Source organism: Lampris incognitus, chromosome 1, assembly GCF_029633865.1.
Source record: "Lampris incognitus isolate fLamInc1 chromosome 1, fLamInc1.hap2, whole genome shotgun sequence".
Lineage (NCBI taxonomy): Eukaryota > Metazoa > Chordata > Actinopteri > Lampriformes > Lampridae > Lampris > Lampris incognitus.
In genome coordinates this window covers 29,417,233-29,441,958 of record NC_079211.1, presented here as the reverse complement: position 1 = coordinate 29,441,958, position 24,726 = coordinate 29,417,233, and the positions used below count along the sequence as shown (strand labels likewise).

General features: G+C 41.7%; 3 protein-coding genes across 3 annotated transcripts; all 3 read left to right on the top strand.

Moving 5' to 3' along the window:
* The first annotated feature begins 762 nt into the window (after positions 1-762).
* slc25a43 (solute carrier family 25 member 43) lies at positions 763-9,770 on the top strand. The gene is made up of 5 exons (XM_056295670.1): positions 763-1,134; positions 2,341-2,582; positions 5,927-6,099; positions 7,511-7,645; positions 8,253-9,770. The coding sequence occupies exons 1-5, from the start codon at positions 863-865 to the stop codon at positions 8,463-8,465; spliced, it is 1,035 nt and encodes a 344-aa protein (XP_056151645.1). The 5' UTR covers positions 763-862; the 3' UTR covers positions 8,466-9,770.
* Positions 9,771-10,047: 277 nt separating this feature from the next.
* Positions 10,048-12,646, top strand: slc25a5 (solute carrier family 25 member 5). The gene is made up of 4 exons (XM_056295794.1): positions 10,048-10,323; positions 11,166-11,652; positions 11,778-11,918; positions 12,010-12,646. Exons 1-4 carry the CDS (start codon positions 10,213-10,215, stop codon positions 12,165-12,167), a joined length of 897 nt encoding a protein of 298 aa, XP_056151769.1. The 5' UTR covers positions 10,048-10,212; the 3' UTR covers positions 12,168-12,646.
* Positions 12,647-15,467: 2,821 nt separating this feature from the next.
* si:rp71-46j2.7 (uncharacterized) lies at positions 15,468-24,343 on the top strand. The gene is made up of 16 exons (XM_056277285.1): positions 15,468-15,771; positions 16,167-16,296; positions 16,931-17,144; positions 17,572-17,714; positions 18,817-18,976; positions 19,096-19,160; positions 20,095-20,285; positions 20,373-20,483; positions 20,614-20,739; positions 21,433-21,549; positions 21,645-21,803; positions 22,060-22,699; positions 22,812-22,875; positions 22,979-23,157; positions 23,255-23,343; positions 23,521-24,343. The coding sequence occupies exons 1-16, from the start codon at positions 15,583-15,585 to the stop codon at positions 23,617-23,619; spliced, it is 2,676 nt and encodes an 891-aa protein (XP_056133260.1). The 5' UTR covers positions 15,468-15,582; the 3' UTR covers positions 23,620-24,343.
* Positions 24,344-24,726: the final 383 nt, after the last annotated feature.

Genomic DNA, 24,726 nt, shown 5'->3' with positions numbered 1-24,726 from the left:
ACACGTTGACAGTTCTAACAGTAGTTTGCTTTAAATTGTAAAGAGAGGGCATACAGTGGGGATCAGACTATTTAGAAAAGCAGGCAATATGGAAGGAAAAACTTTGAAAAGTCAATATAATATCCAGACTAAATCCAATATGAAACTCAACAACAATAGGTTTAAGCCTTGAAACCTCAATCAAGCCTTGAAGTGTGCTCTTGTGCTCTTTAACCTTTCATTTCCCACCTTCTACAATGGGGAGTGGGGGTGGGGGTGGCACGTAAGGCTGTACTTATTCAATGGCATGCACATCATCCATCCATCCATTATCCAAACTGCTTATCCTGCTCTCAGGATGACGGGTATGCTGGAGCCTATCCCAGCAGTCATTGGGTGGCAGGCAGGGAGACACCCTGGACAGGCCGCCAGGCCATCACAGGGCCCACACACACACACACACACACACACACACACACACACACACACACACACACACACACACACACACACACTTATTCAATGGCATGCACAACATGTTGACAATATTTGCAATTAAACAGAATGAGGGAGGTGGAATATTGCGCCACCTATGGTGACAAGGTTGCCCCATTCATGCCCCAAACCCAAAACACACCACCACCATTTACCACCACCGCCCCTCTGCGGTCACTGGCCGTTGGGAACCTCCAAAATGGGCCGAAGAATGCCCCCTAGTGAGCTGTTGTTGGAACTTCAGCTCTGCTCTGCGCAGTGACATTGGTCACACAACATCGCCTGACTTCTCGGAAGTTGAACACGGATACCTCCCCCCGTCCTATAATTGGAGTTAGATGATTTGATAAACAACTCTTTCTGGGGGGGGGGGATCACCGTCTTCGTTATGGCAACGGTCAAAAGAGATGACAGACTGACAAGTTCTCAAAGCTTTGTTTGCGTTGGTTTCGCTGGGATCTTTAGCAAAACCGTCACATCGCCTCTGGAGGTGGTTAAGATCAAGAGTCAAGTGGGCACTTTTCATTGCAAGAGGGGCTTTTGGCAAAGTTTCTCCCTCATCTACCAAAACGAAGGACTTCGAGGATTATGGAAAGGGAATTTCGTGTCATGTCTGCGGTTATTCCCTCACAGTGCCGTTCACTTGACAACATATAAAGAGTAAGTAAACCGGGCTATACATGCTATAACCTCATCTTATTCATGATAGTGTAGCTACACGACCACGTTTAAGACGTGTTTGTTTTCATTTGAGTCGAGCGCCGCAGCTAACGGTGTTTGGTTAGAAGTCAGCTGACGTTGGCTAATTTTAGCCCACTTGTGTTGGTAGTGAGCGAGTACTAGTTACACCTAAACGGTACTATGGATGTGAAACGAGGACGCTCGAGGTTAAACGTGTGCTTTTGTGGAAACTCACAGAAAAGGGTTAAACGTGTTCATATAAAAGTTCACTTTTTCAACGGTGTAGCTAAGCTAGTTTACCGAGGCTACGGCTAAAGATACACTTCCTCATTGTTCATTTCTTTTTGTCCAATCAGAATTCTCCGTTTGTTCAGCCGATTTAGGAATTTAGTGTCACTACAGGGCAAAAGAAGCCGTGGCAACAGTTCGGTTTAAAAAAAACCCCGAAGGAAATGACGTAATATGACGTTGCATTTGTAGTCAAACGTTCATAAAACTGACACGTGTTGTTTGGTCCCTTGCTGGCCGACACACGTCATATGATCACGTTTCAGGGCACGGGTAAATGCAAACCCACCTCACCGATTGATAAACATCTGTTCTGCACTCACTGTTCCAGGAAGGAGGAGGAGGAGGAAGAGTGTGTGTGTATTTTCTGTCATTCTCTCTCTCCCTTTCTCTCTCACACACACAAACACCCAAGTGGTTTTGCCACAGTACTCAATCGATATCATGAGTAACTAATAGATAACAAAATAGTTAATTGTGATAACGTTCAGACAACAAAGGCCCCGCATTGTGCAAGGTGAGCTCTCTGAAGGCAGTGTCCATATTTGACGATAATGTGGAAAATAGATGTGAGTGCAGCTCCAATGTCATTTCATTTACAAGCACCTTGATTTTCACCCTGATTGAGGTGCAATGAGAAAACTAGACGACAGCAGTGCATTGAACAGTGAGCAAGCAAAAAGTTAATGTGGGTTTAAATTAACAACCCAAGTTTGTGCACATAACTATGAAGCATAAGTTTAGCATCTACTTAGTAACATTCACCTACTAGGTAAGCCCTTCGGGACTACCTTTTCATTTTGAGCTAGAGAAGTAAACCTGACTTGACTACCATTTATTGGACCTTAAATTTTCCTACTTTTCAATGATATTAATCTTGCACGCTTCTGTCTCCAGGATAGTCCATCTTCACATGGACGAGCTAGGCTTCGTCTCTCATTGGAGGGCCATATTCGCTGGTGGACTGGCTGGGATATTTGCTGCCCTGGCCACATACCCTCTGGAAGTTGCAGAGACAAGGCTCGTCGTTCAGAATTGCAAAGAACCCACATATATTGGAGTAGCTCACACTCTGACTAAGATCTATAGGAGTGAAGGACTTTTTGCACTTTACAGGGGCTTCTCACTCACAGTCTTAGGTATGGATGCATGTTTATGAATATTAAATTATTTTGTAAACTATCAAATACAACGCACATGTAAACAAGGCACTTTTTTTTTGGACATACCGTAAAATTACACTCTTCTCTCCATGCAAATAAAAGCATGTATTAGTTCATTAGTATGTTTGGGCTACATGCTGTCAGAAGAGTGATATATGACAGTGATTACCAGCACCTTATAACACATTCAGTATCAAACCTCTGAGCAATCAGTCATATTATAGCTTCTTATCCCAACCACATGACAGAATATTACTTGAAAATTCACTGTGAATGACACATTTCAAGAAAAATCATTCACATTGGGCCTGCCTGTCATATTCATTCAATAAAATGACACGAAATCTTGCACAATATTCAGGATACACCATTTAAGAATAACCCTGGTCAAATAAAGGGTATGTGGGGTCTACAGTTATCACATATTCATTATTGGTTCGGCATCTGATTAGGATGCCTCCTGGGTGCCTTCCTTTGGAGGTTTATCGGGCATGGCCAACTGGGAGGAGACCCCGGGGTAGACCCAGTATCCGCTGGAGGGACTACATGTCCAATCAGGCCTGGGAACGCCTTGGGATCCCCAGCAGGAGCTGGAGGGCGTAGCTGGGGAGAGGGATGTCTGGAGTGCCCTACTTAGCTTGCTGCCACCGCGACCCTACCCCAGAGAAGCGGCTGAAGATGAATAATAGCAGTAAAACCAATCACAGCAAACATGAGCCCAATCCTTAAAGCATCCATCGTCTATACCTGCTTCATCTAGCGCAGGGTCACAGAAGCATATCCCGTCACGTCATGCGTTTGGTAAGAAGCTGAGAGATAATTTGGATAAGTCGCTACTCCATCACTGCATCCATACACAGTCACTCAAACTATGGGTCAATTAGAGTCTGTAGTTCAAATGCATTTCTTTGGGAGAAAACTGGAGTAGTGAGAGGAAACTCATGCGAACATAGGGAGAACATTCAAACCACACAGATGGGTGGGATTGGGACCCAGGAGCTTGTTGCTGTGTCAGGCAACAGTGCTAACCACAGTGCCATCTTTCTGCCCTTATGAAGCTGTCTTCACTGATATTGTGTCATTATCAACATCGTTAAAAATACTTTTCCTTAAAGCTTCAATCCTGGAAATGTACATGCAAACAAATGTTATTTTTGATACTTTCTATTGCGGTGTATTTACAACAATATCTAATCCACAAATGTCCAAATAATGAACAATTCTATAGTGGCTTGTTTTAAGGGTTACTGTTTGGTAAGACTTTCCTGGGAAAAAAAAGTGTTGCATTTTACATCCTCATTCTAGCAGAATCTGGAAATAAAAGGGCAGGTAGCTGGGAGTGTGAAGACTAAGTGAAGTTATTATTGCCAGAGTCAGGGGTGTTACTTAAAATTGTAATATATAGCACTTGTTAAAAAAAAGTTTTTTTTAAAGTAATGCGGTATATTACTGTTAGGGCTAGGCGATATGGACAAAATCAAATATCACGATATTTTTGAGCAAATGCCTCGATACTGATATTTTTGTTTTGGGGGGATTTCCGTGCCCCCCCTCTTTTCTCCCCAATTGTACTTGGCCAATTACCCCACTCTTCCGAGCTATCCCGGTCGCTGCTCTACCCTCTCTGCCAATCCGGGGAGGGCTGCAGACTACCACATGCCTCCTTCGATACATGTGGAGTCGCCAGCCGCTTCTTTTCACCTGACAGTGAGGAGTTTTGCCAGGGGAACATAGCGCGTGGGAGGATCACGCTATTCCCCCCAGTTCCCCCTCCCCCCTGAACAGGTGCCCCTACCGATCAGAGAAGGTGCTAGTGCAGCGACCGGGACACATACCCACATCCAGCTTCCCACCTGCAGACACAGCCAATTGTTTCTGTAGGGACGCCTGACCAAGCCAGAGGTAACACATGGATTCGAACCGGCAATCCCCATGTTGGTAGGCAATGGAATAGACCGCTATGCTACCCAGATGCCCCAATATTGATATTTTGGCGATATTGTAGAGATGACTATTGGTGTGCTGACAAAATGTTAACACAATGACATTTTTGATAAACACTCTAGCAATGTGGATGTGATGTCCAAACAGGTAGAGACAAATAATATAACAGCTAGAACAAGTCAAATCAAGTCAAGTCAATGTTATTTGTATAGCCCAATATCACAAATTACAAATTTGCCTCAAGGGGCTTTACAGCAACACAACATCCTACAGAACAGTCAATAAGTTCAGAAAATTGCGCCTCTTTACTGTAATGCAGCCTTTAAAATCAGGAAAAGACAACACTTATGTCATATCCCGATATTAAGATATCCGTGATATCAAGTTTATGTCACAGTATTGATATAATATCAATATATTGCCCAGCTCTAATTATTGTATTACTTTATAATAATGGTGACACGTTATATTACTCATTATGTTATTCTGACACTATGCTGAGTTGGAACACATCAGATCAGAACTAGATTATTCAGCTTTAAGAATTATGATTATTATACCCGTTTTATCATACTTATTAGTTAAAATTGTGTTCGAGTAGTTGATTGCATATATTTTGTTCAGCTCCACGAAGGCAATCTCTGTCACCATACAGAATATTTGGGTGAGTATGCGTCACAAATGTAAAGTAATACTTACACACATTTAAAAAGTGGTGCGTTATATTACCATGTTACCAGAAAAAATATAACAGTAATGTCTTACTTTATTAATGCGTTACTTCTAAATTTTGGTTATAACTAACATGTAGATATGGTAGATTAAGCTCATCAAAAACATTTACCGCTAATATAATTGTCTAATCTAATATCACCGCTAATATAATTGTCTAATGTAATATCCGACAGCAGTTTCATCTAATGGATATCTTGGATTTAGAGTAGTCAAACACAAATTACCAGTATTGCCGTAGGTGTTAGTAGATTAGACAAAACCTTGATCTCACAGGATTGTAGCTTTCAATGGAAATATAATTTGTGTCATTTTCCTCTGATATGAAGCTCTAGACTTTACTGATGATGAGAAGAACTCTTCTTGAACGTCATAAAAGGGAACATTTGTGTAGGATAATTCGTTAGTGGAAAGGATACATATTCCACTACTGGTTTTTAGACTAGGCAAAATTGCCCTCACTGGTCAAATGAAGGTAGATCACAGGTAGCAGCCATTTGTATGCTAATGGGCTCAACCAAAACCCTTCTTCCATATGTTTGTCTGTGTCTGTCTGTTGGTCAGTCTGCCAAACAGTAATTGTCACCACCAGTTCCCTAATCTTATAGTCACAATTTTTGATTTTTCACTTTGTCTTGCCACAGGTGCATTTCCCTTCTCTCTCGGCTGCTGTGCAGTTTACATGAACTTGGACAACCTGTGGCAGGAGCCTCCTTCTCGATTTACTTCCCTGCAAAATTTCATTAATGGCTGTCTTGCTGCGGGTGTGGCACAAACCCTCTCCTACCCTTTTGAAACTGTAAAGAGGAAAATGCAGGTCAGTTATTTTAAGGCCATTTGAAATACTGCAAGCAGGCTTTTATCTCAGCATTTTTGGGGGGAATAACAGAAACGTTTGTAAAATAATTGTTTTGCCTGCTAGGTGCAATACCTAATTTTGTCCATAAGAGGGAGCTTTGCACCTAGTGGAATGATTCATTCCCTTATTTGGTCACTTGAGCTTTGTGAGCGTTGACACTTATTTTTCCTTTTACAACACTAATAGTAAGTAGTCTTTAAAGTGATACTGCTAGACATGGATGCGTGATGTCTTGAAATATGCAATACAATTTTTCATATGTGCTTTACACTCTGCATTGCAGTAAATGCTAAAAAAAAAAACATGTCGTGTTTGAAGGTGCGGGGTCTGCACAGTGTTACCCTCACATTAGTTGCCTTCTCCGTATGAGAAGTCACATGGGGAACAATAGGACTGTGAAAGATAGAATACTACATCCGGTTTTATCAGCCTAATTTTAGCTACCACAAGGTTTCAACAGCAGCTGAGAATGTGAATGCTGTCCTGGGTCTGTAGAAGCTATAGATAAGTTCACCAAACATAGCCGGGTAACCATCACCCAGCAGGCAGGCTTGGAGTCCTTTCATTTCAGTTGATGAAAACAAACACGTTTTTTAGATGTCATTATTTTACAACAAAGAGAAAAGCAGCCCGTTAAATTAGTCTATCTAACCAAGATCTTCAGATACAGTTTCTGTGTTGGCTTGGGCTGGGTATTGTTTAACTTCTATAAGGGCGGTATCTCTTCTTCAAACAGCTTTTTTAATATCTGAACTGGCTGTTGACTTGATATTCTCCTTGGGGAAATTATTTAGTTATATGAGAACTGGGCAAGTGAGTCAAGAATTGTTTTTACTATGGCAAGCAACTTTTCTAACAACAGTTGCCTTGTGTTTTTTCTAACAGTTATTGTTTTGCATCTGGATTCTTGTCCCTGTATCACTATATTCTAATATTTCCAATTCATTACACACACGGCTTTTAAAAGGAACATGGTGACACAAGAGTCCTATGTTACTCTTTCCTTGATAGTATTTAGCTTCTCATCCCATTGTTTGTAATCTTATTCATTATGTGTCTATCCAGTTTTTTCTGGTTGATCACTGCCTATGTGCAGGTATAAGGTGAGATGGTCTGATATTCCCATATGTAGAAAAAAATGGGTTAAAAAATACAAGTTATTTTATAATCGAATACCAGTTTAGGGCAGTTTTAGATGGAACCATATTTCACGTTTGTATTGGTGATTTGTACTACATCTGCCACAAATCACATGAATTGCATGAGAGCCGTCTCGCTTGTAATTGACTCAGATCTTCCTGAACTTACTGGCGTATCAAACAAATTGCTAACTCACATCAATTCATTCTCACTTTTATTATTTTCTCAGGCCCAGAGTGCCCGTCTTCCTCATTTTGGTGGAACTGATGTCCATTTCACTGGCGTGATTGATTGTTTTAAACAGGTGGTCAAAAACAAGGGGATCCTCTCACTTTGGAATGGCTTTACTGCTAATACAATCAAGGTAATGCTTGACTTATATTTTAATTAAGAATCCTACATATTTTGATTGTTCATTAGATATATTGGAGAGCTTATAGCCTTTATTCATCATATAGGAAGTGCTTGGTTGATTCTCTAGCCAGAATTGCAGATGAGGGGTAGGAACTGAAATTATTGACAGTGCAGTGACTAACATGTGCTTTGAATCATGACAAACCTTATTATGCAGAGAGAATTGTACCCTGTGCCCTAGAGACATTAGGGGGGAGGGGGGGACATGGAAAGCAATGCTCTGTCTGTAATTCATAGTAGGAATATCACAAGCTAGGTGAGTCTGCTTCTGGAACAGCATGTCCTGCTCTCATATTTCAACTCCAAATGTCATTTGATGATAGCTGTACATTATTTGCCTCCCTAACAGTTATTTACCACGTAGTCCACTTAAATCACCGCAAAAGCAATTATTGGCAATTTGTGTGAATATCAAGTCTCAACTCAGTCTGGCTTTTAATCATTCCCAAGTCGGACATAACCGTGATGATTTTGCCAATTTTATTTATGAATTCAGTGGTTATTACAACCATATGTTTTCTTACAGTTTTTTTCCACTTCTTGCCATTCCCCCACAGATTGTTCCCTACTCTGGCCTTCTTTTCTCCTGCTTTGAGATGTGCAAGCAGGTTTGCCTTTACCGCAATGGATATATTGTCTCACCTCTAAGCTATAAACTTGCACCAGGGGTAGACCAAAGCCTGGGGGCATATGAGTTGGAAGAGGTGAAGCGCTACTTGAAAAACAGGAATCTTCGGTCACAGGAGTCATCTTTGGGAAATCGCTGGTGAATCTCGTCCTGCATGGTCGCCATGCACAGAATATTATGTTTTTATAATATGTTAATTAACAAACACACTGGTATTTAAAGTAAGGCAGTGGACTTGACAAATTAGTTAGGAATATTTGTTCGGTCATGATTATACACAGAGTCATATCTGTGTTAATGCTGATGTACAGAATTTCAGCTTTGATATGTTTGCAGAAACTATGTCATTAACACTCGACTCACATTTATGCACTGTTCTGTCAGCACGGGGCTACCTCAACCAGAACATGTCATTTCTTCTGAGATGATTTTCTTTATTGATTATTAATCATGATGTCGTTACCATGACTCCATATGGGGAAAAAGCACAAACGTGACCTCTTGAAAGACTCTTTCTGCAGTCGACCTAAAAAAAAAAAGAACGGTATGATCACTCTTTCCAGCGTAAACCATTTAATATGTCACGTGCCTTGAGAGTTGCATATTATGGTGCTTATTTTTTAGGCAATGTGTCACTGGTGTCCAGTAGTGTCATGGTAAAGCAACTAGCTTCAACATGACAATCTTACTCTAGATATTGAATTGCAATTGAAGCCCTTTGATTTGATGAGGGTACAGTTTTATAGGTTCCTTATATGATGGCTTGTATTTGCTAACGTATAATGAATGTTGAATTTGATGACTAAGAATTATTGAATAAGGCTGTACATTTCACAATCACATTCATTTGTCAGCATGTATTGTGACTGTTCCAAAGTATCTAAAACATTTCTTTTGTGGCTCTTTTTTAAATTAAGTTTTACTGTTTAAGGTCTTATATTGTGCAAGTTGTCTCTTCTGTACTTTGAAAATCCTCAGATAAAAATGCATTTCAAAATCGGAACATATACATCGTGTTCGCTTTAACTCCTTTTTCAAGGGCAAGCAGGCCTCTATAAACAGTGGGGTCATGGTTGAAAGTGTTATTACTTCCATGTGTTTTGTTTTATTTTGGAACAGTTAACAGTACCACCAGTTTGTTCCACAAGTGTGTGCCCTCTAGTACAACATTCAGCCTAATCTTAGGCTACTCTAAAGCATGTCGACAATCCACTCACCCCACATTCCCACCAAGTCATGCAAACTAACCTAGTTTGTTTCAAATTCATGTTTTGGTGACCCCTTTTGGTTATCTTGTGTCTATCGATGGCGTACATCAACTTCTCTCCCCATTTGCAAAACTTGGGAATAACATGACTATGTTAACAAACTGAATAAACTTACTGATTCTTGTTCTGTATAGAATTCCATCTATGATTTAATCACTTTTTCTGCCACTCTGTGAGAAACGAAGTTGAGCTGAAAGGACACTGATGTGACCTTTTCCCACCGTGGCCGAGGCCCCCTCGACCTCCTCAAACTTGCATTTATTTGACCCGACCTTGAGGCACCTCTGATCAAAATCAAAACTAAATCACATACTTGTATTTCCATATTCTTCTATGTGGCAATGCAATTCAGAGTATGCATACATTAAAAAAAAACTTTCAAACTTTGAATGATTTACCGGGGTGATGAAGAAAACAACCAAATCTGGATCGAAGGACATCTGTCGTCCCCGCCCACCGGCTCCCCGGTGAGCCAGTAACAAGCGAGAAGCGGAGTTCACGTTTTTTCTCGCGCACGGTCTTTTTAAATCCCCTCTCCTATTTGTCTCCGGCCATTTCAACTCCACCGGCGTACCACACCGGTCCAGCGGCTGAACGGGAAGGCATCTGTGACGTCCCAAGATGACTGATCAAGCAGTTTCTTTCGCCAAGGACTTCTTGGCTGGTGGTATCGCCGCTGCCATCTCCAAAACAGCTGTCGCCCCCATCGAGAGAGTCAAGCTTCTCCTCCAGGTGAGTTGAACGATATTTCCACGTCTTACCTTTAAGTTACTAAACTGAGCAATAGAAACATTCACCTTTGCTGGTAGCCCACAACCACGCATGTATGGCTGGATGCAAACTGTCTGCCAACCAACTGGTAACCTTAAAGCTTAACTTGTTTGTTTGTGATAAGAGCATAAGCAGTGTTTTGAGTTGCAGCTAACTGGAAAGCCGGTGTACGTCAGCATTTACCAATAAACCTAATCAATAAAGTAAATTTAGATGGCGCCCAGACAGAATGGGCCAAATCGAGGCGCATCCGAGCTCTTGCATAATCGCCCGGCTAGCGATTTTGCCCTTGTGCACAAAAGACGTGAACGGTCATCTCCTTGTACTGTGAGTTACAGGACCCCCCTACCCTGCAGGTCAATGATAACATGGCGAAGGGTTGACAACCATTAGCCAAGGTCGCAACAAGGGTAGCTGGACTTCATCCGGTCGAGGCTTGGCACTGCACCGGGCCGCCGGTCACGAGTAAGGGGCGGGGCCAGATTGGGTGTATGGATGTCGTAAAAGTTGTACTCTGGCATGGCAGCAAGCGTGGCTGTCAAGACAGCCTCATGTGAGACGGGATGTGTGGCCTAACTAATGTGTAACCCAGCGGAATGAGATGTAGAGGTGGGTGTGTTGTGCCCTGTTGCTCCCGATCTAAATGACAAGACGTATCGAATAGCGAGGCCTGCATCCAAACTGGCCCACGTTTAGGCTGCACTATATTTCAGCCCTCTATTTAAAAACACCAATATTGACAGCCATCTAATCGGATAAATGTAACCTCTGATACATGTCAATACCTCTCTTCTCAATTGCAGGTACAACATGCCAGCAAACAGATTTCTGTTGACCAGCAGTACAAGGGCATCGTGGACTGTGTTACCCGTATCCCCAAGGAGCAGGGCTTCCTTTCTTTCTGGAGAGGAAACCTGGCAAATGTCATCCGATACTTCCCTACCCAGGCCCTCAACTTTGCGTTCAAGGACAAATACAAGAAGATTTTCCTCGATGGCGTTGACAAGCGCAAGCAGTTCTGGCGATACTTTGCTGGCAACCTGGCCTCTGGTGGTGCAGCTGGAGCCACCTCTCTCTGTTTTGTCTACCCCCTCGACTTTGCCAGAACACGTCTGGCTGCTGATGTTGGCAAAGGTGGACAAGAGCGTGAGTTCAAAGGCCTCGGAGACTGCTTGGTGAAGATTTCCAAGTCTGATGGCATCAAGGGTCTGTACCAGGGCTTCAGCGTTTCAGTGCAGGGTATCATCATCTACAGAGCTGCTTACTTTGGCGTCTATGACACAGCCAAGGGTGAGTTATGTCCATTATTAAGCATTATCAAGCTCACGGTCCAGGATGTTTCAGATGTCCACTCTACTCTTGGAGGAATATTTGTGGAGGCCATCTTGTTTATCCTCTAAACACTTGTTCTGCAGGCATGCTCCCAGATCCCAAGAACACACACATATTTGTTAGCTGGATGATCGCCCAGTCTGTGACTGCAGTTGCAGGTCTTGTGTCCTACCCCTTTGATACTGTCCGTCGTCGTATGATGATGCAGTCTGGGCGAAAAGGAGGTAATTAAGTTTCATGCATCTTTGAACTTATGGTAATGGCTTACTGGGTTGGAGGTGAATTGTATCTTTTTTTCCCCCCTTTCTCTTCAAGCTGACATCATGTACACTGGCACCATTGATTGCTGGAGGAAGATCGCACGTGATGAGGGTGGCAAGGCTTTCTTCAAGGGAGCCTGGTCTAACGTTCTAAGAGGCATGGGCGGTGCTTTTGTGCTGGTCTTGTATGATGAGCTCAAGAAAGTCATCTAAATTATTTTTGTATGTCTACTCTCCATGTTGAAGTTTTACTGTAACATATCTTGTACATTTGAAAGGACTTAAATACCACCATATTTATAGGGACCAACTAGTATCTTGCTACTAGTTGTACTGGGGAACTCTGTAATGCACTCTTCTCTCGGCCCATGTTTTTTGTTTTTTGCCCTGCAACAGAATGTCATTCCCTGAATACAGGAACCTTGCCGGAAAAACCCAATAAAGGCAACTTACTGAGTCAATAACCAGCTTGGTTTTTAGATTTGTGCTGTGAGTTTCGGGTGACAATATGCCACTTGTGTGTGTGTCCCTGTCCTTGGTTGTCTAGTGCCAAAGGTCAGTCATTAGGCTCATGCTTGAGATGCAAACTTTGAGTTTAAGAGTTCTCCAGAGATATGGTTGAGAGGTTGAGCCACTGACAATGTTTCACCTAAGGAATGCTTTAAGTGCAGGTCTATCTGCCTAAAAAGTCACCTGCCTTTTTTTTTCTTTCTTTTTTTTTTTTTAATGCGCTTGCATGGATAACTGCAGAACACTGATGCTAGTGATGGGCTTCAGAGACCAGGATTACCTGTGGTGAGGTGGATTATTGCAGCTTTCTAAATATACTTTTGTCTCCTGTCAAGCCTCTTCTGACTCCCATTGGTGTGACTGAGGACTTTAACCTTGAGTTGGTGGACTGACTATACACCTGCAGTGATGATGCATCTGCTGCAGCAAAATAATTTACTATAGCAGTCAAGGGATCGATTTGTCTACTTAGCATAAGTGCATGCATGTATGGAGACATAGGTGTGTTTGCATGTAACAGTGCACATCTAAACCCGGCAGTCAATTACAAAAAAGTTCATTTTGTTATAGATTACATCTGAGTGGGTGTTGACATGTTTGTGAAGGAGCTGACAACTGTACCCGAGTGTCATGGTTGAGATTCCTTCAGACACATGATTACCCCAGCTGTGATGGAGAACCAGATTCTTGCCAAATGCCATTCAACACGTACAGGACACAGAGTACTCATTGCCCTCCCATGTTCATCATAGCGCCATTGGGGCTCTGACTGTTCTGCCTCTTCTCTAATAGATGAACCAATCACAGCACCTATGTGATTGTGTTATCAAAAGCACAGATGGGGATTAGCTGTGTTTGAGAGCAAATACTGTCTACTACAGTGCTCATTCGGTAAGGCATGCAGTGTAAGGTTTCAGACACACAACTCACTCAGTCTTGGACACTTATCTTGGACTGATCCTGAATGGAGGATCCGTGCGACCTTGTTTTAGTAACACTATCAGATTACATGATTTAGTCAGCTGGATGTCATGTAATCTTCCTTTCAAGACTCATGGCAAGGCATGTTATCATTCTTGACATTGAGAAACCAGTCTTAAAACAAGTTCGGTTATTAAGTCTACAAATGCCCATTTTAGCAGGTAACAAAGTTCATCCTCCAATCAGCAAAGCCTTTCTACAGCCGCCCCATTACAACTCATCAGGGATTAGTGAATCAGAAGGAAAGAGGATCAGTGTCGTTGGTGTCTGTGAGTGGTATTAACGTTCAGCGCCAGTCTCAAGTTCAAAAGGTAATTATTGAGACTCCACGTTTTCGTGGCCTTGGCTATATATATTTTACACATTTTACTTTTGTCCCATTCATTCGTGGACTTCCCCGTCTTTCAAGATGAAATGTTCAAAAACCGGTTATGAATATACAAACACCGTATGGCAGGTTTGTCTTACATAATATTTATCAAGTGAAAACGATTAAACACATCCCTGTGGACGGGAGAGAGTGCTTAACAGCCTCCTGTCAGTCAACCTATTTCGTACTTTCATCCGTCGGACTGAATGACGTCATGGCACAGACTGGCCACGGATTATTCTCATATCCTCGCGCTCTGGACAAGAGAAACAGGCAATGACTAACAAATACATTTTAAATTCAGGTATTTGAAGGTGAAAAATATGAAATTACATAAAAAAAATTTCTGGTGCAGCTGTGTTTACCTGGCTGTTGACCACAAACCAAACGCTCATAGATGTAAACAGTTTGGAAATGCTGAATTTAGATGCTCGACCAAATGGTAGCCACCACTGGAGGTCATTCGTCCTTTTGTTTCTCACGATGCAGCCCAGTGTAAACCTGGGTGAAGAAGGAGGTCTTTACTTTATCTGGGTTATCTGTTAACTATAAAGGATGTGATGTGGATGGGAAGAAATATTGTAATATTGTTGCGCATGCTCAAATCAACGGTATGTGATTCCCCACGCGTTACACCTGAAAACTATACGGCCTAAACTAGAGAGGCACAGGTGTTAACAGTCAAGCTGGTATGCGTCAGCAATGGTCAAGGGAATTGGGGGACGTCTCTTCCTTTAGCCTGCTACCCACTTCACTCATTGTGACATATTGAGGTAACCGTGAATTCATATAACTGGGAACCAAGAAACTATACGCGGCACAGAGACAAGCCTAAAGTAAAATGAGAGATGGTTGCACACAAAGACATGAATTGACTCACTTCATCTCATATCGGGATCTGCATACCAGCAAAACATTCACGCTAACTTAAAAAAAAACAACACTCAATCGACACAGGGGGCGGAACTCAGTTCTTGCCGCGTTTCCTCCTTGCTGTTCCGTTAATTTTAGTCTTATCATACAAAGGCTTTTTCCCGAAATCTGACACCGGTGAAATGCAAAGTGGCCAAAAAGCGTTCGTCACTTTAAAGCCAAATGAGAAAATCAATAGGCTACGTTTTTTTTGCAAACGTGATTGATCTTGCATGTTCAGTGTAATTATTCCCCCTTTCCATGGGTTTCCCTGGGCCAGGATTTGGTCCAACGTTTGCTCTCTCTCTCTCTCTCTCTCTCTCTCTCTCTCTCTCTCTCTCTCTCTCTCTCTCTCTCTCTCTCTCTCTCTCTCTCTCTCTCTCTCTCTGTTGCGAGAATTCATCAAAGGGGAAATGTAAACCGTAAAATACGTCTAACCGTGTACTTTCATAGCCTATCTGTTATACTAAAAAAACAAAACAACGACAAATCAGTACGTAAATAATCGATGTATGAATCGCTGAGTAACATTCAGCCTGTTTAGGCCAGCCCAGCCCACCTGTGTCGTGTGCAGGAGAGCCATGATAAACCTGTAAGATGGCATGACGTTATCACGGACAGCAAGACTGGGGGATGCCCGGCAGCCAACCGCGGCACTGAGTCACTGACTACTTTCACTTCCTCTTCTTCCTCCCCCGTCCTCGGTTTATTAAGGCACTCGATTTAAAGAAAGCGTTTCGTTTTCGTCGCCGGCGATGTGGCTCTGCGGAGGGCTTCGGGCCGAACGCGAAACCATCACCTTGAAGCGAGCTAGTAGTGCGAGTGTAGGGGACGTCCTGCGAGCCGGAAAGTAGCATGTACCTAGGGCGCTTCTCCATCGCCGCGATCCTCGGTCTGGCATGGTATTTTTCAGACTACGTGCAGACGGCGACCCAGTATCTTGTGTGTTTTCTGTGTTGTCTCGCGGCTCCGGTGTTATTCAGAACCATCGGCCGGGAGACGAGCACGCAAACGGACGAAGAAGATGTGGAGGAAATGCTAAAGGTAATGAATGATGAGCACGACGCGAATTGGTGACTCGTACTTTTTGAAAAGGGGTTAGATGGAATGCGTTAAGAGTAGCTGCGTCTACGTCGTCCCCCCCCCCCCCAGGTCATTAACATGGAGAAGACCTTGTAGATGGAGGGGGGGCGATCCCCCTCATCATCGACTTGAATGTTACAAATGGAGGCGATGGGTTTTGGTAAATCCGCACTTTAGAGATTACAATGCGAGTCCATCACTTGTTGCTTATGTTCATACGTCAATCGGTCGTGATTAAACCATGGCAATGAACCAACGCAGAACACGGAATTTAGACTAGACCACGAGCTAAACAGCATAACCTCATAATTGTTATTAATTAAGGGGAGCTATTTAATGTTTTGCCCTTCTTTCAGGAAAACGGCGGGGAGCCACAGCTGGTGTGTTGCGATGCGTTTGATGGAGTCAGTAACACAGAAACAAGTACACAGGCTGAAATCCTGCAGGGGCCACAATATCCCCATCTGCAGAGGTCTCTCCAGCAAGGTAAAACATAGTTTAAGGTTATCTTAACCACAGACTTGCTCAGGTAATATTTGCTGGACTAGGTTGAGGTCGAAAAATCTATCGTGAAGTTTTGATGTCGTCACGGTTGTGGGGTGGCGTGAAGGATCATCTACGTTTGTCTCAAGAGACCGATGAGGTTCAGCCGTTTCCCCAGGGGCATTTAGTCAGCAAATTATACCTGTTTGCAGATGACACTGCTGAAAAGGACAATTTTGCGTACAAACAACAGCTAGAGCTCGTGTTTCACGGTGTAAAGAAAGAGCTTTTGGGAAGAAGAGTAAAACATCTTTTTGGTTTGAGGGTTGGGTGGTGGTGGGAGGGGGGGGTTAAGGGTTATGTTGCACATTATGCTGTCAAATGTATAACAATAAGTCATCTTGGTTTGAATATCTAATATGATCGTTTTCATTGCCCTTCCCTGGATTGTGTTCAAGAGGCTTCAGTGAGGGTTAAATAGTTACTATGGCCTATCTGATGAAATCATGTGAGCAAAACTGCCACTCAACGTGATAGGATTTATGAACTTCATATGACCTGCACCTGTAACTTCTAAGTCATTCAAATCAAGCCATTTATGTTACGTTGTAATTTTTGCTGTGGTTTTTCTCCCCAGTGTTCGAGTGTCTTTACACCCAGCTCCTTCTCTCTTGGTACCATGTCCCTGAGGCCCGTGAAAGCCAGCCCCTACACCAGGTGCTGTGCAGAGAGTTTTACTTGGTCACTGACAGGATCATCAAGAAAGCCAAAGAGTTTGATGTCTGTGAAGCAGTCGTGGGCTGTATTCGCATCTTGACCCAGCACTTGCATAATGCGAAGCAACCTGATAGGTGAGACCCTCTTTTTTTCTTTCTCCTCTTTATGAATGCCACAGGATTTCAAACTAGTGTTTCACCACTCTGCACATGTTTAAATGTATGCTAGACTTTACTCCATGAATTAAATAATCTTTTTATCACCTATTAATCATTTACTGAGCCACTTTTATTGGATCCTACACAGTAACTTAGGGTATGCAATGAAAAATTAATGGGTTGGTTCCCTGACTACTCAAAGTTGCAAGATGTGTCTTTAAATGGAGGGTATGAAATTTATTGAAAGAACTAAACAAAACTGCTGACATTCATCGCCACACACCTCAACAGACCTCGATAAGACAGAGTTGATCAAACTATCAACTCTGTCTTACTCGAGGTGTGTGGCAATGAATGTCAGCAGTTTTGTTTAGTATCATCTGTTGGATTTATCCTGTTTCAGAGAGCCCTTGTTCGGCTCCAGGGCTGAGGAGATGGCAGTTCTCAGAGTGTTTTCTGAGGCTCTGGTACGTAACCTTTTCCCCGAGTCTCTGTGGGGACTAGATGTCAACCGCTGTGCCTTAAATGAGATCATAGCCTTAAAGGGTAAGTATGCATTAGATATTCTCTCTCTGTCTCTGTCTCTGTCTCTGTCTCTGTCTCTCTCTCTCTCTCTCTCTCTCTCTCTCTCTCTCTCTCTCTCTCTCTGTGTGTCTTTGTCTCTGTCTGTCTGTCTGTCTGTCTGTCTGTCTCTCTATATCTCTGTGCGATTTTATTTGACAGATTCAGTGTGTTACCCTATAGACCTTGTTATAGGAGTTCACGCAGCAGGTTTTACAATTACATTTTTCCCCTCTGAGTACAATGTTTTATAGTTAAGAATTTAAACGTTGATACTGCACTTCCAGATCCTACCTTTTGCTCAATTCCTCATTTAGATGAGTGGATTAATGGATATGCCTATATGCAAATAGTGCTATGCATATTAAAATGATTTCAAGATTCTTTATTTTTTATGTCTCATTATACAAGTACAAGAGAGTAAAATTCTTGTGTTTCAGCTCCTCAACACTGCAGCAACAATAACAATAGAATAACAACAAAACAGAACAAAAAAGCAGTAATAATAATAAATAGTGTGCGGTGTATGTAAGGTGCTGTGTGTGTGTGTAGGCCCAGTCTTAATAAATGTGCATATGTGTGTGTGGTTGTTTGTGTATGCCAAGCTGTGTGTGTGTGTGTGTGTGTGTGTGTGTGTGTGTGTGTGTGTGTGTGTGTGTGTGTAAACTGATGAGCTGCTGAAGACCATATAGGTCAGTACCAGTCAGTCCAGCAACAGGCTTAGTGTCTTTAATGTTCATGATTTGATTTGGCAGAGTAAACGGCATTATCGGCTGCTGGATTATACAAAACTGATATTTTTTAAAAATTGGGTAAATATTTAACAGTTGGTGAACAAATTAATTGAACATTTTTGAAAAGAAATGGCGTGCCAATATTTTAGAGACTAAAGTATACTACACAAATATATGCCATTAGTTGTGCAACCCCGTCATCCATATTCAATGGTACTTATCTGTTAGTATCCCTGTCCATGTTGAACATCCTGAAATGTGAGTTTCCCCTGATATGTGGGTTTTAACTGTGTTTACAGTCATAATAAACGGAGTGCAGCGGGATGAGTGTGTGTGGGCTGTTTTTCCTTCAGCATTGGAGCTGCTGGTGATGTGGCTGTGTGACCCAGACAACCTGAACCAGCTGGTGGTAAGCCAGCTTGACAGCGTGACCCCCAAAAGCTCTGTGGAGGAGCTGTGTGGCTCCGACTCGGAGGGAGCCTCTCTGGAGAGCGAGAGCGAGGCCAGTGGAGTGTGAGTGCACGCTATCTTTTTGCAAACTGCAGGCTTGTCATTGAGCTGTGAAGCACTGTACTCTTCCAGTTCATCGGTCCGGGCCTGACCTTATTTTGTTGTTCTGGCTGTTTTTTAAGGACGACTCAGAGTTTGGGGGGAGCAGAGATCTCAGTTGGCAGTAGGATTAAGTCCAAAAAGAGAGGTGTGTTTTCGCTTGCATACATTGTGATACATAATTTATTTAATTCCAAAGTGCCATATGAGTGTTTTAAAGTTTGATGATGTTTGATACGTATGATATAACATGAGCGTATGTCTCATGACTTGCGAACAAGAACGGGGCCAGAATGTGTAATATTGTAAGAAATACTCATTAGAATGGTCTTAAACCTTGTCTTACGAGTTAAATTTGTCCCAAAGAGTGGACCTAAGCACTGTGTATGAATATGCTAAAAGCAACTTTCAGTAAAGATTAAGAGTGATTCCTAGCTGCCGATCTGAGCTTAATTCACAGAACACCCAAATGTCGTTTTAAAAAACAAAAAAGAATTACAATTATGTCGGTGCATTTTTTTTAAATTCCGTCAGGTAGCTTTTTCAAGAATGGCTTTTTTTCATTGACCGTATATGGGAGAGAAAGCCCCCTTTTGAGCTACCTGTTTCTTCACCCATCCTCCTTTCTTTATATTAACCAAAAGCAGCATTCTTTCAGTTTCTTTGATTAAGAAACTGTGATTCTTGACTACAAGCCTGTATCTTTTTATCAATGTCCCCATACTCGACACTTCCTAGGTGTCTAATACAGCCATCTTCTGGCAAATCCTGAGCTCTGTTAAATCATTTAGGAGCTGAGACCAGTTCTGGGAACAGGAGAATATTAATGTTTTGCAGTTATTCTTAAATCAAAGAACAAGAACACGTTCATTCTTATCATTTTGACACACTTAAGACCGAAATCTTACGGCATGACTCAGGAGGGAGAGTGGGTCGTCTAGTAATCGCAAGGTCGCTGGTGCTCAAAAAGATACAAGCTCCTCATACCGTATGGCCATGTCAGTATTATGTACATAAAAGCAAATTGATCTAAACTTAAATTGTGAGACATAACTTGACGTGTGTGGTTTTATATACATCAGCCAACAAATTGAAGCAAGGATGGTCGAAATTTATGGACAAGATGAAGTCTAAGAGAGCGAAAAAAAAGAAGATGAAGAAACTGGAGCAGAACTTGATGATGCGGGCAATGTCTGCCCACAGTGATCTGACCAATGAGAGCGAAGGCAATAGCAGGGAGGGCTCCATTCACAGCCAGCGGGACTCTGACACCGTAAGATCATCACACTAATGCAGATGCTACAATAACCAAAGACAGACAACATGTGAAAAGTGACACTTTTTTTTTTTTTGCTGTTAGGAGGACAGCGATCTGGAGAGCTACTTGACCAGTGTCCAAGAGGACATGATGGAATTCAAACTGTCATATGAGATGTGGCGGGTTGGCCACTGGACTGTCAGCATCCCCCATGTGAGTTGTAAATCACTTGAACTCTGTGGAATGTCCTGAAGGCTGGTTATCTGCTTGTTGGGGTCCTGTGAAAGCATGTCCTTGAATGTTGTGTTAATGTTTGAGCAAGAGGTTATTTTCTTTGCTGTAGGTGAACTGGGAAAATGAGCAGCTGATCTTCACTGTTCATTTGGAAGAAAGGGACAACCCGGAGAACCTACAATGGGACATAAAAAAGACCCACCTGGATGTTATATATTTCCGCAACCGATGGCAGGTCAGAAATGGAAAAACCAACAGTATTATGTTTATGTGCCATGATGATTTTCCTTTCCCTTTTTAATTTTTTTTTTAAAGAAACCATTGAAACAGCATTTTCCATTCTGATAATGCAACTGACCCAACTGGTAAATTTAAACCTGATCCTATTTCCCTATACTCCCATACAATGTGGACTAGAGGCTTTGCTCAGTGGTCGACTTGATGTCCCAAATCACAAGCAAGTAAAGCAACTCTTAACAATTAACTTTTATCAAAAATATTTCTTACGGGTCATTTATTAGGTATTTTAAGCCTCTCCTTGCACGGAGTTCTACTTTTTCCAGTCTCGTTATTACATAACTTGTTGAGTCATTGATGTCACATTATGCCTTGTGTAAATGGAGACTTACTGATTGGTAACACTTTTTTTTTAAAAGAAATTGCATGAATATATGTATTTGCTTCACTTTCCATTGCATATCTACTCTAAAATTGCTTTGTATTTCTCCTTACTGTCAATTCCATGTGAGCTAGTACAGCAATGTTGTGAAAACAAACCATGTGACTTATTTCACAAGTTTGGAATGTAACATGCACCACAATATTGAATTGCATTCATAGGGGATGATTTGTTGCATGCTTTTGACAAGAGGTTTGAAAAAGCACTGTACAGTTGTTGTTATTTTTCCACTTGTTGTTTTGAACGTAGCTTCTACACTTCCAGGACTCTACCAGCCTGCCCTTGATATCAGCGCTGGAGAGCTTTGAGACAGTCAGCGATGAGATCATCCAACATGCCAGAGCTTCTGTGGAGCAATTCTTGCAGGTAAAGCAGACCAAGACACAGGACAGCACCAACTGAGAGATGTTGCGACAAGGGACTCAACAGTTTTCTCCCCCCCCCCCCATTTTACCATCTAGGCACTGGTTTCTAATGACCTAATAGGCCACACTCAGCCAGTATTTCAGTTCCTCTGCCCGTTGGATAAACTACTGAGTGAAGAGGAATATTATGGCGGTGTGTGGGGCCTTCTGAGTGGCTTAGCTTACTTCCTGACTCCAGGACAAGAGGAAGAGGAGGTAATCAGTACAAGACAATTAAAAGCAGAACAGCATCTAGAGTAAAGGCAATTTTTTTTTTGTCATGTAAAATGGAAATATAGCCCCAGCTTTTTGAATAGAAAAAGTGTTTGACATGAATTATTAAATTCAGTGGCAGTATACTCCCATTGCATTATAAATTGTTGTAAGCTATGTTGTTACCTGATGTAACAAGCCGTAAAAGCTTGTGTCATCTGAATGAGCTGTCACAAATGGATTTCTCTGACTTTGTCAGGTCAATGGCCCTCAAACAGAACCTAAAATGGAAGACTCCGTCTCTCCACGTCCAGAAACCACGATACCAACTGCGGCAACTTTGGACGCCCAAAGTGAAAAGAGCAGAGAATTGACAAATTCTGCACTCCCGACAATTATCATCTCTACAAGTGATCCTCCTTTAGAACTATCTGAGGATGAAACAGAAAAGGCCAAAGCTTTTTTTAGGTCGGACTGCTCCAGTAATGAAGGTTGTTCTCAAGACAAAATGGAAGAGTTGGATAATCCTGTCACCTCTCAGTTTAAAATTATAATAAAGGGATTATCCCGATCCAGGTCACAGGATTCTTTGTCCTCAACAAAAGTTACCAATAACGAATCAGATTGCATACAGACTGATTCAGATTACAGTCAACAATCCTGTCAAAATCGAAGCTATGGAGAAAACTCGGATGGTCCATCAGGAAAACATTTTGGTGGGAGGTTGAACAAGAAAGAGAAACTGTGCTTCAGATTGTCTGGTGGACTTCATAAGATGAAAGGCAAAGACCAGGGCAGCCTGCCAAAAGAAGACGAATCTCAGTGTCAGAAAAACCAGGCGTCCTGGGAGCAACTTGAAGCAACCAAAGCCATAATTGATCTGTTGAAAGAAATATCTGGTTTGTTCAGACTGTTCAAATTCAGTGTTCATACTACTGAAAATTACTCAGTAAGAGTTTAAGGATGTGGTTTGTTTGTTTTCACAAAACCAGCTGTTCCTGCTCCTTACAGGCAACTCCATTCTCTTGAATATATTTGATGCCATACTGAAACCTTTCATGCCCATCTTAAAAAAGTAAGCAACTTTTTTGTTGTTGTACTGCTTTCTAACCATTCTTGAATTATGGAGTGGTCAAGGGATGGTTTGTGAATGACTTTATCTTTGTATTCCTCTCTAGGAAAGTGAACTCCTTCTTAAACAAGGTGAACCCGACAGAGGAGCAGATAGCCTCATACATGGACAAGTTGCGAGAGAAGCAGTGGCCGGATGGTTTGCCATCAACGCCTAATCCCCCTCGCACCAGCGAGGAGAAGTGCGAGACCAGGGAAAGGGCTCATCACCTCATCATTGCCAGATGTACATGACGGCGCTCTGCACCTCTCTATGAAAAGTACTTGTCAACATGAGTTGCATATCAGAAACACTTCTCACCAATGTCTTGTTCTTACCTTAGATTCAAACTACCTAATCTTGAAGAAGACGGATGTGGAGACCGTTTTTAAGCTTTTCCAGGACAGTGAAGAAAACAAGAAGCTGGTGTATGTAAGTATCTGACCTCGCAGTTTGAGAGATGAAACTGCCATCCCGTTATCATTCCTTGTTTATAGCACTGAATTTTTATTTTTTTTTGCACCCTTTAAAAATAAAACAACCTTGTTTTTTTTTGTTTTGAGATATAAGCTTGAGACATTTTCTTGCAAACTTGTCCTCTTATGACAGATGCTTCTGTCATTCCTGTTGAGAGAGTTCCTGCCCAACGAGGATGCCCTGAATGTGAGCGCCGTGGCCCTGCAGAAAGTAAATAGTGACAGCAACTGATATGTGAATTTCAGATTGTTTTCTCTCAGGTGAAACGTGCTTTTAGATTCATGTGGTTTTGACATTTTAGAACATCCAAGTATTTATTCAACATTCCTTGGTGCCTTACTTTGTCAATTATTTCTGCCTTTTTAAACCTTATCCTGTTTTGTTTTACCATTTTTACCTCATGCATTAAATAGTCATTGAATTGTCCTTTTTATTTTTATTTTTTATCTATTATTTTATTGCATTTGTGAATTTTCACTTGTCTATTACTTTATTGAATAATGTGAAAGATAGGCCAAACATATATGCCTAAAATCCAAAATAATGTGATGATTCCTGGTTTATTTTACTACTGGGGAATCAGAAATATTTACCATGGAAACCTTTCTGTTCCTTGTTTAAAGGAAAGAAGAAAATAATGCATGCTTTGTGGGGGAAGGTATAAGATTCACTCATAATATGGACACAAGGGCCCTTTTTTGGAAATGAAATGGGATTGAGTCGAAGATTACCCACCACTTTGAGCACGTCTTATGGGAATACTGTCAGTATAATAGTTAAGTTAGTAGTTAAGTTTATTTAGGGGTTTTATTGTATGATAATGACAACAATGGGATATTTAGTTATGTTTCACATACATTCCTATTTAGATTGTTTCCAATTGTTGAAATTTGGTTCTCCAATTTTCCAGTCTTCAATGTAAACAGCTTAGATTTAATGACCAAAAGATGTTGCAATAAAGGATTTTTATTTTTAAGTTTGTCTCTTAGCTTTTTTCAAGCACGTGATGTTTATTTATACATGTGGATGTTGAAAAATATGTTATTGTGAAATTTAAATGAGCTGCCTGTGCTACAGCTAAGTAGTTCCAAAGCACAATGTACGTAAAAGATCAAAGATGTTCTTTGCAAGGTAAACCTAATTATCCTATCAGGGAAATGCATGTACTATTATTGTACAGCAATCTGCAGACACCTTTGCACCTACTTGTGCACAAACACGCACTTTGATTAGACATAATCAAATAACTTGAAAATAGAAAACCAAAGCAGTGGGAATTTAGTTTCCGACTCTGCATCAAAATCTTCGCACACATCACAGACTGCATCAGTTTCCTAC